The following is a 20233-nucleotide window of genomic DNA, read 5'->3' as shown; positions in this document are numbered from 1 at the left end:
GGCCAAATACTAGCATGTCTTCTATGTCTCCGTGCAGGAGGAGTAAAAGAAGATTCCCTTGACCCTAAAGACTTCTGCAAGGCATCTGTATTCAGAGCTCTTGACCATCCTCCTACTTTCCTATTAAAAGTCAGACTCTCTTTGATTTCACAAGATTTTCTTCAGGCCCTCCCTCTTTCAAAAAGAATACACCTGGTTTAATGTAAACACATCTGCCTAAACTCTTACTTCAATCAAAAACATGAAGGATGAGAATTTAAATATATGACAACAAGAGCCAAAGGGGCTGCCATGCTTTTACCCCAAATTGTGGCATGAATGATTTTTAGGTGACACGAAGAGAAAGTTTTCACATCTTAATTAATCAAGGGTTAATCAAGGTTGGCTATTTTTTCTTAAACTATCAATTGCATCAACAAGCCTCACAAGCTAGAAATTCACACTGAACTAACTACCCACATGTCAAAGACTTCCAATCCCAAAGGCACAATGCTTCCTTCAAATATGTTCAATTACTATACTAGTTAATATAGGTTCACTTCTGGGACTAGTAAAACACATAATGAAATGTTGATTGCTACGTTTCTCAGCATGCTCTAGAAGACGGGTGCCTGAGTCAGCCTGGAGAGGACAAGGATCAACAAGTGATATCCCTATGTCTAGAACTGCAAAAACACAATACATCCAGAACTCTTTAATAGCAACACCCTAAAGTCACAATAGCTCAGGTCTGCACAACTTGTGGCCCACAAGTAGCTTATAGTACATGAAAGGACTTCCCACGTCCCATGAAAAAAAGTAGAGGAAAACATCCTTAATGTGTAGAGGAAATCCTTTGGTATCCACAAGTGAGTAAGAGGCCCCAGTGGTCGACTGGCCTGCAAAAGCTGATTAAAGTTTTACTTTCCTTATCTCTACCAGTGTAACTGTATGTCCATGTGTGCCTGTATAGCTCTGTGAAGCTGTCTCTTTTCTGCTCACAACTCATTTCTTCCTCTTAGTCTCTTTTATGACTCTTAACATATGCAATGGAGTATTTTTTTTTATTACTATATTCAAATTTTATGTTCCCTGTTTTTTTAATACTTTACCCCTTTTAAGTCAGAAGATAATGGGTACCACCTAATTCTGTAATTTGGATGGTTCCAAACACTGAATTAGCTAGCAAAGTAATCTTTTAGCAAAGTAGTGGCCTGGAAGGAGGCACACCCTTAAATGAGAAGAGGACCACTTTACAAAGGGAGCTATCAATCCCTTGGAGCAGGGGTGGGGAATCTGCATCCTCGAGGCCACATATGGCCCTCCAGGTCCTCAAGTGAGGCCCTTCAACTGAATCCAGACTTCACAGAACAAATCCCCCAGCCCTGGAGCTTCTGGTGAGTCTTCACAACAGGCACTGAATCAGAGATGCATTCTGTATGCTTTGGAATCCTACAATTAATGCCATTTTCCTTGTATGGGTGAGACGCTTCCATGTACTTTTCCACACCTAATCAGCATGGCCCTGGCTGGTCAGGATCACTGACTTCACTCAGCCCTCTTTGCTCTGGGCCAGGCTGGCTGCATTCTGACAAACTGGAGACCAACAGCCCCACCCCATCGCTAAGGTCCAGGTCATTACTCACCACCTCATCTTCAGTCCAGCACTTCTCAATCAGTTTGGGCACAGGCTTCTTCACCAGGCGCTGGAGGGCTTTTCCAGCATCATAGTTGCTTTCATGTAGCTAAAAAATGTAATAAAAGTTTCGGTCAGCAAATTATATATAAACTAAAACTATAAGCAAATCAACAGGGGGTGCTACCTGCATTTGCTCTATCAAACAGAATAAACCAACAGACAACAGAGAAGGCTCATCTCTATGGATTTTACATTTCTATTTGCCTTCACCACTCTTATCTGCATAAACTGTACATTTTCTTGGAGAAGCAGAAGGGTAAAGGAAAAAGAGTTAAAAATCAGGGGATTTATATTCTTCTCATACTCAAAAGAGCCTAAAGCCAAAATAAAATGTGCCATTTTATAAGATGCTAGGTTTTACAGATAAAAGGAAAAATAGGCGACTTTAGTTATAGATGAGGAAACTGAGGCCCAGAAAGGGGATGTGAGCTGCCCAAAACCACACAGGCAGGAAAGCCAGTAACAGAGCTAGGATGGGAACCCAAGCATCTTAATGTAAAAATACCACATGCACCTTGTCCATTATATCATGGTCCCTTTTAAATGAGACCATCAAATACATTTTCTCCTTCAAGGACTCATTCTGTCATGGAAGTTATACCAAGGTGGTGGAAGATGTGGCCATATCAAGACATGCTGCAAAGATTTCAAATGCAGAGATGGCAAAAGACTCGCTGTTTTGACTACCCAGAATGCTTTGTGAAGCTCAGGCTGAGAGTGTTGGGGCATATATTTTTATAGCAACAATAAGTTTTTCCAAACTTTCCTATTATCAGAACAGTCCTTCCCTGTCAGTTAACAGGGCTCTCAACTTTGGGGTCATCTCTGACTATTCATTTTCTCTACACATGTCAAAAACACTGCCCAATCTTACTGTTTCTTCCTCTTCTCTCCATTCCCCTCTGTCCTTCTATCAAACCTCCTCACTGTCTAATCTTTGATGCACACTGATCTATTGGCTCCTTCCTTGCCACCTACAAATATGGTCATATTTTCCTCAGTGTTTAAAAAACAAAACAAAAAGCCCTCTCACTATTATCTTACCAGCTAGCAATCACCTTATATCTCTCAAATCCCCTTCTAAGTTAAATTCCTTGAGAAAAGTATTTATAGACTTTGCTTCCTACCTTTCTTCCCTTTTCACTGATTTAGACACTTCAAAATCTAGCTTCTTGACCTCATCACTGAACTGAAACCGCTCTCTCCAAAGTCACCAATGATTTCTTAACTGCCAAATATAATAGCCTTTTTTCAATCTTCATCCATCTTGACCTTTTCACAGCTTTTAACACAGCTATTTGGTGTTCTGGTACTTTTGAACACTCTCTTCAGATGTTGGTGGCATTGCCTTCTCCTGTTTCTTCTTCTACCTATCTAAACACTCAAGTCTCCTTGGCTCAATGTTCCTTCAGTTCATACTCCAAGTTATGCTCCAGGGCTCTATCCTGGGCCTGTTTCTCTTCTTCCTCTATACTATCTTGGCTTGATCTCATCACCTTCCATGGGTTCAGTGATCATCTATCTATAGGCAAAAGATTTACATATGTACGTATTCAGCCTTAACCCCCCCTTTCTTCATCCTAATAATGTATCACCAACTGCCTTTTGGACATCTTGAGCTAGATGATGGAATATAAACCTCAATGTGTTCAAAATAAACTTGCTACCTCTTCCCAATTTCCCTGTTATTGTCAAAGGCAGCATTAACTGTCCCCATCACCCAGACTCATCCCCTAAGTTTCATCCTTGACAACTCTCAAGTTCATTCCATACAACTATTCTATTGTCAAATTTTGTTCTTTATATATGTCCCTTTCTCTCCATTCACACAGTTGCCACACAGATGAGGCCCTCATCTCATATGGGAACTAAAGTAACAGCCTGTTAGGTTGAAATCCTTGCCTCAAGTCCCCTCTCCCCCAACCCATCCTTTTCTCAGGGACCCAGGTGATTTAACAAAGGGCAAGTCTGTCCTTGTCACAGCCCTATGCCCTGCACGCACACACGCACGCACGCACACACACACACACACACACACACACACACACACAGTCTCCAACGACTCCCTATTATATGCAGGGTCAAACATGAAATTCCCTATTGGGCATTTGAAGACCTTCCCAACCTAGTCTCTTGCTTACTTTCCTTAGACTTCATTGCTCTGAAAGGTACCCTATGACGCAGTAACACTAACCTTCTTGCTCTTTCTCAAATACAACACTCCATCTCTCAACTTCATGTTTTTTACTAGCTACCTCTTTTGTAGCTCTGAGGTTTGGTCTATAATTTTGCCTTTGTAACCCCAGACCACAGTAAAGTGCTTGGTACTTTTCATTTTCTAGGTTCACTTCCCAGATACATAAAAAAAAAAAACTATGGGAAAAGATAATTAATGTTTTCTCTTCACAGTCAAACTGAACTCAGAAAAATGGGACTAAATATGTTCTAAAAGTAGGGCATACAGACTATTCCTATTTGAAAATGATACTGAAAAAGCAACTTCACAAAAAGAAAAGCATAAGCCACATATCTCTCTACTCCATCAGCCTCTCATCTCTGCAAGCAGCTGGTAAGAGATATATTAAGGTCTGGCACCATCAATCCTCCCTTGCCTGGCTATAAATCAAGAAAATACACTGCTTATATTACATCACCCAGCAGAAACCACTGCTTCTAAATGCATCACCACAGGTAAAGTTTGTCGTGTTTAAGAGGATATCTGCTTATCCATCTACTTCTGTTCTCCCCACCTTCACCAGCTTTGTGACTCTATTTCCATCCCAGTGGATGCAGGTCAGACTTATGGTTTCCAAGTCACTAACAAATTTTGAAAAGACAAGCTCTCTTCTCCTTTTTGGATTTGTCCCTTAGACCCGAGCAAATGTCCTGCTGTTGATTCTCTTCTGGTTCCTACTTGCTCACTAATGCACTAGCAGTCATTACTTTAGTCATTGGGAACTAGAAAAGGCTGGGGGGCTGGGTGAGGTCAGAGGCTACAGGTGCCCAGCCCCCTCACAGCTGCTTATTCTTTCTTTACATGCACATCTGGTGGGACAGAAAAGTGACTTGCTTCTTCTTGTTAGCAATTATTAGATGTATTGATCTTCAGAACTGTTTATGGAAACACACACACACACACAAACTCTTAATGACAAAGGGAGAGAATCTCTATCTGCTAACCTAAAGCATTATTAGGCATTTTATTCCTCTCTCTTTTCCATTACATAAGTGAGTCATACAGAACAAACTACATTTAACTGGGAAACCTGAGAATTTTGCCTTCTCAAAAGTCAGAAAAATTGACACCTCTAATTTAGAGTGGGGGGAAAAACCCTACAAAAGAATCAAAAGGTATAGGTCTTATTCTCTAGTCTGCTATTACCTATTCATATAGGTTCAACAATCCATTAAAAGAACCTTTGTGCCTTAATTTCTTCATTTGTCAAATGGATATAATTCTTAGCTTTATTATGGGATCACTGTAAAATTAAAATTAGATAGCAAAAGCACTCTGGAAAATTAAAAATACCTTAAGAATGTAAAAAAAAAACATTTATTACTACAATCCTCATCACCTCAGAATATTTCAGCAATAGTGAGAATTGTCTAAAGTGAGTTGGGAGAGTGATGATTCTCACACACTTACTTGTATGAACCTTCTAACCTAGGTGTCAGACTCATGGCCTACAACACTTCTGAGTACAGCCAGAACCAGATTAAAATGTAATTGGGGAATATTTAACAAGATAAATGAGACTACAATAAAACAGATGTTAATATATGGTTTACTAAGTCAATATGCAGCCTGCAGGGATTCTTATATATATAGTTTGGTGGTCCTCATTTCTGAATTTGACACCACTCTTCTAACCTGTCCATGATTAGCACATGGGAAGGATCACTTTACAAGAAGAAAAAACATTTCTCCATAATTTCCGGTGTTAAATCTGTTTCTCTCACTCTGCCTGACAGAGCATTCTCCTGCTTATTACTCTCAGTAATATATATATATATATATATATATATATATGTCGTTTATTGGCAAGCTATTCAAAAGAATAAATAATACCTAATGATGACTGCTTACAGTTTAATTAACTCATGATTGAACTTTTCACAGTCTTGCCATAAACATTAAATTACTGCCCTTCTTCAGAGCTGTCATGGAAGGAATCATTGTGTTAATTGTTAACCATGAAGCTGAAATCATTCTTCAAGATTATAGACCTATAGTCACACACATATAGAATATGCCTTAACTCCTGCTTTAAAAAATGTGTTATTTTTATATAGCTAGCACAAGGTTTTAATTCAAATAAAAATCAGAATGAGCACATGTCCAAACACCTCATTTGTATTACAACAGTCATTAAACATCTCTGAATCTTTGGAAAATGTGATTAGCATAAACTCTGCATATTACCACCAGGTTTCAAGTTCCTGCTCTGGCTTCTCATCTGAGCTGCCATTTTCTGACGGCGTGATGTTGCAAATAAATTTTCCTTTTGGCATGGCTCAGCTGTCAGGCACCTCTGTTCTATAATGAACCCATGAATTACATCTCCCTGGTCTGACATTTCTGGTCTCGCACATCAAAATATTGTTCTTCAATTGTAATTTATAACTTAATTTAAATGTCCCTTTGACTGTGACCTTTTTAGATCAAAATGGCATTGCATCTGGCAGCTTCGACTCCAGCAAGGCATCCTTTAGCAATTACAGTCATTAGGATAGCTGTAGAAAAGTCTCTGTGAGGTAGACTGCACGCTATTAAATAACGACCCCATCAAGAACATTTCTGGATTTCAGAGCCTTTCCTCAGTGAAAGATTTGTTCCTTATATGTGAGAAAGAACTGCCAAAAATCCATAAGGGAAGCAGAGCCAGAGAAAGATGCTGGCTCCCCAAGCTCTGTCTACTTAAGCTGTACTTGTCACTCTATCTTATGAAAAAGAAGCCCTCTTCATTTCCCTTAATATGTCAACCCTCAAAAAACATTCAACACAATTCTTATTTCAGGGTCAGTAACAACACATGTTCATGTCTGATTCAGGGGCAAGGGACAAAAGAAGAAGGAGTCATTCACGTCCCAGAAATGATGGTGATACAAAAACAAAAGGAATCGAAAAATGTTATATTTAAAAGCAGAACCAAAAAAGGCTAATGGAGGAAAAAGTGCTGGCTCACTACTACTAATTTAAAAAAAAATAAAGTTTGCTAAGATTAAATATTTCAGCATCAGAGAGTGGAAGATTATTTAGACATTTGTGTGAGTGACTATTTCACCATCAGAAATAAGCCCCTAGAATGGCAACCCTTGACACATGTATACAAATAGAAGTAAATCACTTAGTTAATTTTTTGGAAAGTATTAAATAGTCCCTGATCACAGACTATGACTTTGCTGAGCTTCAGACAGATTTCAACAACCTTAAGAAACCCAATATTAATTCTCTGTACCACCTATCAGCTAATGGTACACTCTTCCAGACCTAAACAGGTTTTCTTTCTCTGATAACAAGAGTAAAGGTCATTGATTCTTTTAGTGGTGGTATTAAGCAAACACAAAGAAATAATGGGAAGCAGTGGCAATACTTGCATAGAAAACATCCTTTCAAGTGGTCTTCCATTTCACTGAGTATAAAAGGGCTCTTGGTCTTGCAACATTCCCAAAATGTGATCCAATATAATGAGGCAGCTTTTCAGAACTGGTTAATGAATCTAATCTTACTTTAAAAATTTTAATAAATGCTTCATTCATTCATTCACGATTTAATGTAAAATACAATTTAACCATGCACAGTCATTCATACTCAAAACCCTGCTTTCCTAGAAGCACAGAATCCTAGAGATAATGAAACATTAGGTCACCTAATCAGGTTTCCCCCTAATGTGAACATCTCTTTTCTAGTCACATCCTGGAACTGCTTGAATATTTTCATCAGCAGGAGGCTCACTATATCACAAAAGCAAATTGATTCACTGTGAGATGTTCAAAGCACAAGAAAGTGTTCCTTTTATGGAGCTGAAATCTAATTCTACCTCCCTGAAATGTCCATCCAACAGTAGTTCCTAGTTATGCCCTCTAGAGGAGGACAGAACTTGGTATCCTAACTGCTTGTCTTAGATCAGAAGCTCCTGGAAGACAAAGACCTGGCCTAACTAATTTGAATCATGATGAAGCAAACGTTGCATGAAAAATGGCACTTCTTTACAGCATTGTCCTCATCAAAAATCATTATCATTTAGTGTGCTATTTTAATTTCATTTGTATATTATGTATAAACAACCTCAAGCTCTTGACCAAGGAAGGTAATTATTATTGGTATATAGGATGGCAAGTAAGACAAAATCTGGCAGGATGAATTTTTTGGTTAGGGAAGAAAAACCTTTAAGGTAGAGGCAGGAAACATGTAAAATATAAATCTACTCTCCAAATTATGCCATGGAAGGGTGGGGGTGAGGGGAAATCCTTCAGAAAGACAATTAAGACCTAATTAGGAAATCCTCTATTGTAGCATTCCCTACTTTGGCATCTCGACTTTCCTCTATCTTCATCAGGTATCAAGTGGCAGATCTTCCCAAGGAGATATCTGTCCTAACATTATTCCTCCAGCATAATTTCTGGCAATGAAACTAGTGTTTCTTAATCTAATCCCAAATCTAGGTCTTTCATTACTATTCAGATCCTGCAAGACCTGGTTTCCCAATATCAGAACTAGTTGGCAAATACAGACTCATAATCTGCTGATGCTTCCTTTGCCAGAGGAACATAACCCAAGTATTTTCTTCACTTTAGAATAAAACTTAAATAAAAATCAAATACTATTGCTAGTTTCAGTAAAAATAAAAACCAGTGGAAAGATAATATTAATTTCCTGTCTAGTACATTCTTACTGCTTACATTTTAGTAACTCTAGAACAAAATAATCTAAATTATTTTCTCCCCTTTGCATCTGCTATGTGGTCTCACAGCTTTCACAATGCTAACTGGAAAGCAGAAGCCAATATAAGAATCTTGTATTTTCAGTGCATCAACTTGAAATAGGATGCTAGCTTTGAGAGAACTGTGAAATTGATTTCCTTCTGGCTTGAAAGTCATGACTTACAGTAAGGTCCAAGAGGTTCAATAGAGACACTGGAGAGAAAGTGGGCAGGGGTAGAAAGTAGTATTTTAGTTTAATATGGATTATTTTTCTTTATTTTCTCTACATAATCCCCCCCAAAAAAAGTTTTGCTGTGAGGTAAAGAAATATCTGCAGTTGTCCCCTCTTCCCCAGAGCCTTCCTGCCATACAATGGATTATTGTTATTGGATTATTTTTCAACAAAATTTGACCTATTCAAGACTACATTTCACAGGAATTTGTCCTTGTCTATTCAGGTATTTGCAAGATAATTCAAACTCATTCACCTACTCCAATTCAATCTAACTTTCTCACAGGATAATGTGTTGAATTGATCTCTGACAGCATTAAAATGTACTCAATTTATAAATCTGAGTAAAATTACTCAATTATCCTACTAATTTTTTAAATGACTACAATATAATCCCCATACTTGCTTGACAAAGCTGTTATACAGTACTCTTTTAAAAATAACCCTCTAATATATGCTTTGCCTGCATCCTCTCAAAACAATTTCAGGGAATTATAAAGTTGTAATGGTCAAATACTCCATCACAGACCATTTGCAGTAGCTTTTTGACTCCCAGGCACAGTAAGAGTGGTATTCTTTTAAAATGAATAGTATTTGTCTCATTTTTTAAAATGAATAGCATTTATTTAGCACCAGAGACATGCAAGACAATTATAGATAATATAAGAAGAAAAACTCTTTTCCTCTTCTCAGGAGAAGCTTGCCCTAAGGCACAGTAAAGTCTAAGCAGTAAGAATGACTTGTCCACAGAAGTTAGTAGTCATAGTAATTTCTAGCATATATTTAAAGAGTTTTCTTTGGTTTTCATGCTTGGCTTGTCTGTAGTAAATGAACAAGAAAATCTATTCCACTAACAGGTTAAGACAGATGGTAATTTGTATGGGTGACATCTCCCAAATAGTGGAATTTTCCAAAGTTGATATAACAGTGCCACATTTGTCACTCAAAATGACATGCTACCATGCAACACTTTGTTCTGCAAATGCAGAATAATCTTATTAGCAAAGGGAAGCAGGCCTTAGCATGTGTTAGCTGGACAGTCTCACCTGGCCACTTGGTTTTTTGAAAAAAGAAGAGAGAAAGATCACAATGGAAGATAACTACATACTGGCATACATCAGTAGATGCCAGGGTAACCAGTTTAAGATAAAGACCAACTACAACTCTGAATTTTTTAGCCATTTTAATCATCTCCCCATTTTATCAAGGCAATAGCAGTTGCTCCTCTCTTCTCAGGAGGGAAAAGCTGAAATTCTAACAAACTGGGCTCTATTTGAAGAAGTTATCTTTTCCCTTAAAGGCAAAAAGAGTCTCAGAAGATGGGAATAATCACATGGGGAGATAGCCAGCATTTCAAATGCAAAAACAGGTTGATAAATACCCTAGCCATTCAGACTAGAACTGAGAGTCTCTGTTAATAGAAGCTGCCCTCTTAGGAGAGGATCAGAAAGCAGACAATCAAACTGATAGCTAACTTTTTAAACAAGGAATAGAATAAAAATGTGTAATTTAACCCGAAGTTAACTAATACAATGAATAGAAACATACATGCTTTGATACTTTATTAACTTATTATTAGGATGATTATTAAATCCACTAATATGGTAGTTGGGGGAAGAGAGAAAAATGTTGTAGTCTAAACAATCCAACACTAAAGAAATACATCTCCTTGGCCCACTATGGAAAAGACCAATGAGAGAAAGTCACCTTTAGGTTCTTTCAGTGCTAGAAATGATCATGATGTACATCACGCCTCACCTTTGAAATTTTCTAAAGATTGGCAGATACAGGACACCAACCTTCCACAGCAGAGCAATGACAAATCTGCTAGTGCTGATGTTTGGAAACCTCCTTTCTCAGCAGTTTTGACAGATTTTGAAAATAAAAAGCTAGGCAACATCCAAATGTTCTATTCATTAGACATCTATCTAAATATCATTCCCTGTGACCAACATTTTCTTTTAAAGAAAAGCTTGGGTTGCATTCTTTTCATTTTTGCATCTGCTGAAAAAATGAGACAATGCTAAACAGAGAACCCACAGAATGTCATAGCACAGCACCCAGCAAAATCCTGGACTATTCCCCTTTCAATTCTTGAAAATTAATAAAACCATTTTCTATATTCTGGGAATTAATTTAAAAAGTCAAGCTAATGTGCTTAGAAGCAAAAAAGTATTCTCAAATTCCAAAATAGATAAGACCCAAGGATAGGAATGGATCAGTGAAGAACCTGCAAAGAAGCAAGGAACCAGAAGGGTGAGTCTAGCTGCAGTGCCTCCATTCCTGGGAAGCCAGCATTCTGTTGGCTTTTTTGTTAAGACCTGTCCCCCTGTTCCATTCTGAACATGGAATTAGAAATTAAGGAAGGTGCACACTCAATGAGAAGGACTTCTTTTTATGTCATTAATTATATCAGTGAACCATAATTTTCAGCCCATGACATTGAGTCTTAATAGCATCAAAAATGTTGTGCAAGTGCACATAGTTTTTCACCTTTTTAAATGAGAGTATATGCTATACATGTTTTGCATAGAGAACTAATTTTTAGTCTTTATGGAGACCACAGAAATGAAAAATCAATCCTATTTTTAGTCAGAATATACTTTAAAGATTAGAGAAAAAAAGAGCAAAGGCTGACTGATTACTTCTATTAAAAATGATGGTTTCAGAGGTTGGAGCATGAAGTATGATGTGAGAGCTTAGTTCTCCAGAACAAAGAAAAGAAAACCTGGTTACTAAAATGAAAAGTGGATCTTGGGCAGAAAATGTTTGGCAATCACTGAGCCAGACTAAGCTTCTCTCCACACTATAGGGCAAAGGAAAGGAGGGTTCATTAAAATTTAAGTTAAGGATAACAAGAAGTTCAACCAGTATAATCAATGCAACCAACCAGTTAAAAAAAAAGGCTGGTCCAAATTTTGTGAAAAACAATTAAGATATTAATAAATCAGGTTTCTGCTTACATAGTTTTTATGAACCACAATCAATTGCTTAAGAAAGGTATCTTCAGTGGAATTATCACTGCAAAGTATGGGCTGGCTTAATTCAACATTCATCATGTACTGACAAACATGAAACTACTCAGGCACAAAGGAAACCAAGATTATTCAGACAGACTTTCTTTTACTATGGACAACAAACAACTGGAGGCATAATTTTTTTTATTAAATCAAACACCGCAAATGTAAGCAAGACTCCCAGTACGTGTCTTTTTCGTGGGTACAAGCAGGAAAAAGCTGGAGCCTTAGAGTAAGAGCAATGGTTCAGAGCTCCTCTCAATTGCCTCCAGGTGGCAACACTAACTCACTGTATCAAGGAGCCCGACTCAGCTGAAGAGCGGGACAAACAGTATGCAAATATACAGACAACTGCTCACAAGGGCAAGCCTAACCATCTTCTTCATCTTTTTAAAATGTTTAACAAAAAGCAAAAACCAAGCTGCCCCTTCACTGCTACAGAACTACAGGGCAAAGGTGTCAAACCCAGTTGGGTGGGGCCCAGACCATTCCCTACTGGGGTGTGAACCAGATGAAAATGCAACTGTGAAATATTTAACAAAATGAATAAAAATACAAGGAAAAAAAGTACCTGAGTCAACATGCAGCCCATGGGGATCCTTATGTAGATCAGTGGCCCTCCTTCTATCTGAAGTTTGCCATCACTGGAGTAGAATGACCCCTAAAGCCATGGCCCCTGTGACCACTACAGAGATGCTCGAGCTAACTGGTATCTCTGTATTGTAAAAAGCTCTGGCAGCAGTATGGGTACACCCTGCAGTGTTGCTTGGCCTCACCAATATCATTAAAAAGCAGTACATATTTGGATAGCGGCAGCATGCCCCATGCGCAAGCCCCAAACCCTCTGTTCTGTAACTTTCTGGCAGCAGTAACCTAATAGCATGCTGCCACCAAACACAGAGCAATCTGCTTTTCAACTACCTTCACCTCCTGTGGGAGAAAGACCAATGGCAGCCAGGGAAGGGTTGAGGCCTGCTCTTTCTCATCGAAGAATAGTAGGATGTGGGCATGATGTAATGGTACAGACTGTACCATAGTAGCAAGGACATTGCTAAGCAGCTATAAGAGCATGTGGATCGGGGTGATGCCCTGCTATGGCAGGAGAGTGGCTGGTGGGCAGAGTATTCAGTAATCAAGATGTTAGCTTTCTTAGATGGTAATTCATAAGGCTGTTATCTCATGGGACTTCTCAGTGTCTCCATCAGGAGAGAAAGGTTCAAATACTTAATCTCTTGTGCATAATTCTTATCTTAGGTACAACTGAGAGTTTAAGAAAAGTGGAAGAAAATGTCTATTCTTCCATCTTATGAAACACATGATTTATATTTAAGCTGACTTCCCTCCCAAAAGGATAAAGATTCTTGAGGGCAGGGATTATTTCAATTTGTCGATGTATCTAAGCACAGGGCTTAATATATGGTAGGGATTTAATGACTGCTAATTAAAAGGAAAGAAAGGGATATTAATTATCTGGAACACTAAGAGCATAAGTGAAAAAACACTGCCTGAAAGTGAAGGAGACAGAAAAATGGCAAATAAAAAGCTCAACAGCTAGTGGGCATTCAGCACCTCATGGCATCAGTATGGTGTAGCATAATATAATAATTAGCATTCATTCATCCCTGAATTATTAAGCAAATGTTAAATTGGGTCCAGTTTTGCAGAGAAGTATCTTTAAAACACTTTCAATTTTTTTGAAAATGCACATAAACAGGTGAACTTCAGTTATCTTGAAAACCTTAAATGGAATACCTTAGCACCTGATTAGTTTTTAATGAGTCCCTTATGGAGAAGGAAATGGCAAACCACTCTGGTATCTTTGCCAAGAAAACTCCAAATGCAGTCACAAAGAGTAAGACCTGAATGAAGAAACAACTGATGCCCAAAACAGTTAAATTCTTCATGCACAGCAGAAATCTGGAGAAAAGGCAATAAAGTAAATGACACCTACTCTGTAGTCCATGTGTGCCCTCCCCATTCCGCTAATGCTATGGAAAGTAGTTCTCCAAAGGGGAAGTGGGGACAGAGAAGAAAGTATTTGGGGAGAGGCAGCAGACACCTAAGTAGAACCAGCATGATCCAGGGAAAAGAATGCTGGACCAGATATCTCAAGACAAACTGAGCCTCTGCTATGGTGTGATCCTGGGCCTCATCTTCCTCTTAGGTAAAGTTGTGTGATCCTGGGCCTCATCTTCCTCTTAGGTAAAGACCCTGACCTCTTCTGTAGACCTTCTAGCTCTAAACCTATGATCTTATGATCAGTAAGGGTGGCTGGAGAAAGGAAAAAGTCTGAGCCAAAGGTTAAATAACACAGAAGAAGGAGGAGTTTCAGCAGTGCCCGAATCAGTTTAGCCTAAGACACAACAGAGGGTTGGTATGGAGAGAATAAAATGAAAAATAACAGAGGGAGTAGAAGACTGTCAACATTAGACAGTAATAACAACTGGCTTTATAAGGTAAGTAGAGTAAATATTACTACCCCCGTTAGTTATAAAAATAAGAATGCCATGGCCACAGAGCTAAAGTTCTGTGTACTGCATATGAGCACCAAGTTCCACTGCACCAGTTTCAAAATTTGGCGTTAAAGGTGATTAGTCAGTTGGATGTTAATATAAATACCAAAGGGCGTGCTACTTGAGAACAAAGACAGTGAATTAATCATTTCTGGATCTTCTCAGTGGAATGTACAGTACCTTAGATACACTAGGTGCTCAATAAATGTTTTAAATAAATAAATGACAAATAAATAAATAAATGACAAACAATTCCAAAATAGATTCCTTAAATGCTTTCCTTGATACCTGTAGTTAAGAAAAGGCTCTCTTTAGTATTAAAGGCCTAATTTCCTCAATTGAAAGGACATCTCATAGGAAACATTACTTGTAAAAATAAAACTATTACAGTTCTCTCTAATATGGGACAGTCATCTGATGAAGTCCAATTCAAAATAAACTCAGGAATGGATTTCATAGGTTTTGTTATTAGAGCAATTAATTACTTCTCATTTAAAAAGAGCAAAGAAGGCTAGAAGTTAAACTTCAGACAAAGCTGTAGAATGGTTAACAAGAGTCCCTTCAAAATTTAAAGAAACTTTAAAAGGTCTATCTGTGCTCTAGAGGAATGAGAAGACCTGGGTTCATATCTCTGCCCAGCCATTTACTGGCTGTATGTGTCATCTGTAAAATCTCTCGGTGCTGGAGTTACTTGCCTAGGAAATCAGGAAAACAGCATCTGTACTTAGAGAGGACCAGCTGTGAGGAACAAGTGACACAACAGATGTGCTGTACAAAGCCATTATTAACAAATAGCTCTCTGTGACCTCTATCATCTCCCAATGAAGCAGGTGAGGATGCTTCTAAAGACATGTTTTTTTGAAAACATTAACTAGTGCATTAAGAGGTCAACAATTTTCAAATTCAGGACTCAAAAATTTTCCCACTGTTCCTCAAAATATGAGAAATGAAGCATTAAAATACAATTAAGATACAGGCTAAAATATGAAATTCTGACAGTAGGCAATAATCACTTGAAAGTGTTGTCATGCTAGAAATTCTACACTGCTAAGCATCTTCCCTAATCTTCCTTTGTATCAGAGAAAATTAACAATAAATGGCACAAAGTTCTATTATCCTTATAAAGAAAACACAGGAAGTAACATGTCACATTCATTTATATGAGGTACTACTCTAAAGTTTATTGCATTTCCAAAATAAGAAATTGCATAGCATATCAATTCTTCCCATTAATCCAAAGATCATGGATTAAAATTCTGAAAAAAACACCTCCATTCTAGCTCAAAAAGAACTCAGGAAAGCTTAAAGAAAGAGTGTTTAGTACTAGGCAAATCTGACATTCCTTCTGAGTGGATGAGCAACAGGAAAAAAGCAGCACAGAAGGAACATGGAAAGACTGTCAGGCTTAGTTACCATGATCCTATGCTTGGGTCAAACGTCAAATAAAAAAAGAGCCAAATGGCAACTCATTGTTTTTTGGAAGAACCAGGTTTCATTCAGATTCTATTCAGTCATGCCCACCATATATTAATTCCAGGTCATGGATGGTTCAGTCCAGTCCACTTAAAGTGAACAAACAGGAAGTTTCTGAAAGTTTTTAAAGGTTTCAAATTGTAGCTTTAATTTTTTTTTTTTAAAAAGAAAAATAAAAAAATAAAAATGAAAATGATCCTTCTCAATTCTGAATGGGTAATTCCCAGCTCTTCTACCCCTAACCCCAAAAGCTTATGATATGTTAAACTCTAGGAGATCTCATTTGATTTCACCTTCAACATTAATAAAAGGTAAAATGAAAGCTTTATTGACTAGGGATGCAAAAAATACTATGCACTCCTTAATATGTATGCCTATATACAATATGCTACAGCTATCTGGATGTGCAAAAATAAACTGAATAACCAAAATGCACTAACTCAAGACAGTATAAAGTCCTTGGAGTCTTGTCAAATTAAAAAAATAGATTTTACCCATCTATAGGCCACTGATGGTCAAGGAGGAAGAATAACATAATATTACATAGGTAATGAAAAAATAATGGAAAAAAAGTTTTGAGATAATTGTCATGAATTATTTGAATATCTCTCGTGTAGATTTTCTATTTGTTCTATGATCTCTCATGTAGATTTGTTCTGTTTGGCCCCAGAGGGGAGAACTAGAAGCAATTAGTGTGAAAATCACAGAGGTAAATTTAGGCTGATGTCAGAACCATACACCTTCTAACAATCAAAGCTACTGAAAAGAGTAACTGGCTATTATGGGAGAGTGGAAGTTTCTCCCCCAAACTCCCACCTCAATACTCACCCCCCCACACACACACACACAGAGTCTTCAGGGAGAATCTGAATGATGAATATATGTAGCAAGTATGTTGTGATGGAGCAGCTGGGTGGCACACGGAGTGCAGCACTGGATCTGGAGTCAGGAAGACTGGAGTTAAAATCTGCCCTGAAAACTTTAATAGTTGAAGGGCTGTGAATAAATCGCTTAACCTATGGTTGCCTCAGTTTCCTCATCAGTAAAATGGAACAATAATAGCACCTACCTGTCAGAACTGCGAAAATGAAAGGAGATAGGATTTTTAAAGCACTATTATTAGTGAAGGTTCTTTTTACCTTGGGTTTGACTAGAATAGTGGCTAAAATACCTTTCAATTTAGAAACTCTCTAATTTTGAAATTACAAATGAACTGCAACATGATGAAATATAAAGATCAGTATGTCATAAATCGAAATTTAAATTCCTGAGCTCACTCAAGAAGAATGGATGCTTCCAGCAATGCTCTAACTTCAATTAACATCACTTCCTTTTTGATAGGGACGATAGCCTAAGAAGCAAGCAATGTCGATAGGATAGATAGATAGATAGATAGATAGATAGATAGATAGATAGATAGATAGATAGATAGACAGACAGACAGACAGACAGACAGACATAGATAGATAAGATAGATATAGATATGGTTTACCTACAATTCAGTGTAAGTTTTAACCAAGTCTCTCATGCCTTCCTCATGTACAAGATGACACGGGCTAGGCTTGGGGAACGTGTGCCACCAGGAAATATGAAAAGTCTGCCAACTGGCTTAGGAGAATATTTGGTAAATAAATAACCATAGAAATGTTCCAAAAGGAACAATGCTAGTGAATGTGGACTGGAAGGAATTGTTAAGAGAGGAGGAGATGGAGTCAGGTGGAAAAGTCTAGAGAACCTATTACAGAGTAATTGAGGAGGAAAAAAGATGGAATTGAAGGACTGGAGATCTTACCAAAAAGATGTAGAAAACAGAGTAGAGTAGGCAAACATGTTAATATTTATTTTAACATCACCAAGATGTGGAGTCTGGGTTTGAGAGTAGACTCAGTTATATTCTCACATCAAGAAGAATGGTAGGTGAGTAGATGCTGTAAACTTTTGAGTAGGACAGTTTACTGAGAGAGCAGCAGAAGGAAGGTCTGAAAGTGGCTTTACAGAGCAGAGTGTGCTGACTTCTCTTTTTTTTTTTTTTTTTTTTTGCTATGTGAGTTTATTAAAAAGGTTGGCAGTGGATATATCATCTCCTTAGGGGGTAATCCCAATTAGTGCTGAGAAATGGTCATTCTGAAAGGGAATTAAGCAAACATTTACTAAATGTCTCCCTTATAAAAGGGGGTTATTGTGGATAAATGATCTAAACCAAAATTTCCTCACATTATTCTGTAAAAGATAGAGGATGAAGAGGCCCTTGTTAATAGTAAGAAACAGTGGGCAGAAAAGTTAAGCTAAGTGATGGCTATAGCTTGGGGACATTTTGGTGAAAATACAGGAAGTATTAGCATGGGAAAAGATACTTGCCTGGATGTGTAATGAATATGGATGGAGGGATTAAAGAAATATATTGGAAATTTTTAGTTGAACATTTAGTAAATTGCCCTATTTAAATGAAATTTTAGCTAATACCCCATTTGTCTACCTAAACTTTTCTCACAGTCAAAGAATTTGTGTTGGAAAGGACCCAGAGCTAAGCAGTGCATACTCATACATCAATAAGACTTCCTTCCACTGAATGACTAACATGGAGATCTCTCTTTGTGATGTGTAGTCTATTTTTTCTCCTGTGGCCTAGAAGAAAAATTAGAATTTCTTCTCTTATGACATACCTTCACATCCCTTTATATATTTGAAGGTAATGCTCCTATTTCCCTACCACTGCCCCAGTCCTGTCCCCCCAGCCTTCTATTCTCCAGAATAAATGAACTCAGTTCTTTCAGCTAAGTATCGTTTGGTATGAAGCTCTTAATAATTGTTTTGATGTCACTATTCTCTGAATATTCTTCAGCTTCTCAGTATCCTTCTTTGAGGTGTGTTATCTCAAAATGACCACTGTATTTTGGATATAACCTGACCGTCATGTACATTGTGACCATTGCTTTCTTTTTCCTTTGATACTATATCTTTTCATGTAACTAAATAATGATCATATTAACTTTGCTGAAAGTAAGGGGGGGACTTTGTATATAACTATTAAGTGCAAATTTTTCTTTACTTTGTTCTCTTACCTTCTCCCCTAGGCCCTGGTTGTCTCAGAGCCCATTTGGGAAAGCCCCCCCAGAAAGACTGCCTTTAAGTGATAGTTCATTCTCTCCTTCTCTTCCAGGCTGAGTAACTGCCTATATAACTCAGATAAGGCAATAGCTCCATTCCTTCTGATGAAATGGAGAACCACCAAGCCTTACTATCAGCCCTACCATAGTCTTCTCCGTTCCTCAAGCCCTTTGTATATGCCACGTAGTCCTTCACCATTGTCATTTGCTCTGCTTATGTAAGAAGGGACCAAATTATCAGGTATTTTACATGCCAGGTAAAACTTAGATGGGACAAGGAGCCATTAGAGGTTATTTCCTAGGGCTTGTGACCAAAGATCAAACCTGTACGGTGAAGACTGGATTGATCAGGGAGAGAGTAGAGGCAAGGAGATCCATCGGGAGTTTATTACCAAGTGAGAGATGGTGAGAATCTGCACTTGGGTTGTGGCTGTGGGAATAAGGCAGTGTATTCAAAAGATGTTGAGAAGAAATGACAAGATTTGTCAATGGATTGGATATTTGGGATGAGCTAGTAGCACCAAGGTTGCAAACCTGGGTACCTGGGCATATGTTGGTGTCCTAAATAGTAATAAAGCAGCTTGGAAGAGGGTGGAGTTTGGGAATTAAGTTCTGGTTTTGACATGTTAAGTTTAAAATACCTGGCTCAGGAGAGAGTAGGGAGAGGATAGATAGATAGATTAGATAGATAGATAGATAGATAGATAGATAGATAGATAGATAGATAGATAGATAGATAGATAGATAGATAGATAGATAGATAGATAGATATCTTTATCTGTCTTAAAGAAGAGACAACAATAAGAGTCATTAATAGTTGGGAAACCCTTTGGCAGGAGACGTCTAGGGAATCTATGTTTGGTCCTGTGCTGCTCAGAACTTTCTATCAATGACTTGACTAAAAGTACAGATGGCACAGGCATCAACCTCTACACATATCCCACAGCAGCTCTTCTTATAAACCCTTACTCTCATTTCCTACAACTCAAAACCCAACCTCGGCAGAGGACTGGATCTGATAAATGGAAGGGAAAAAAAAAAGAGGCAATATACTATAAGTTCCTTCTTCACTATTCAATACCTCTAAACATGTCTAGACCATGTCTCATTCTCTCCAACCTTGTTCCTCATTCTGAAGTGATCCATCTTGCAACCTCCTACTGGTAGTACTATGAATGCCATTACTCCAAGTCTCCTCCCAGAGTCTGCCCCCTTAATCCTTCTCCCTCCACTCTCTTTCATGACATTACCTTCTCCAGGGACTCCACCTACTATCTGACTTCAAGGTT

At 38.0% G+C, this 20233-nt stretch overlaps 1 protein-coding gene across 9 annotated transcripts in view; it reads right to left on the bottom strand.

Annotated features, from left to right (window-relative positions):
* RERE (arginine-glutamic acid dipeptide repeats) overlaps positions 1-20233 on the bottom strand; it is a 466101-nt gene that overhangs the window by 151571 nt on the left and 294297 nt on the right. For all 9 annotated transcript variants that reach the window (XM_069079575.1, XM_069079574.1, XM_069079576.1 and 6 more), the window contains one exon: positions 1626-1724. In XM_069079575.1, coding sequence (XP_068935676.1) covers positions 1626-1724 — 99 coding nt within the window. The remainder of the gene's footprint in view (positions 1-1625; positions 1725-20233) is intronic.

Source organism: Petaurus breviceps, unplaced genomic scaffold (genome assembly GCF_028583685.1).
Source record: "Petaurus breviceps papuanus isolate PSGF00001 unplaced genomic scaffold, PetGlider_PUasm1.0 91041, whole genome shotgun sequence".
Classification (NCBI taxonomy): Eukaryota; Metazoa; Chordata; class Mammalia; order Diprotodontia; family Petauridae; genus Petaurus; species Petaurus breviceps.
This window is presented reverse-complemented; position numbering and strand designations above follow the sequence as displayed.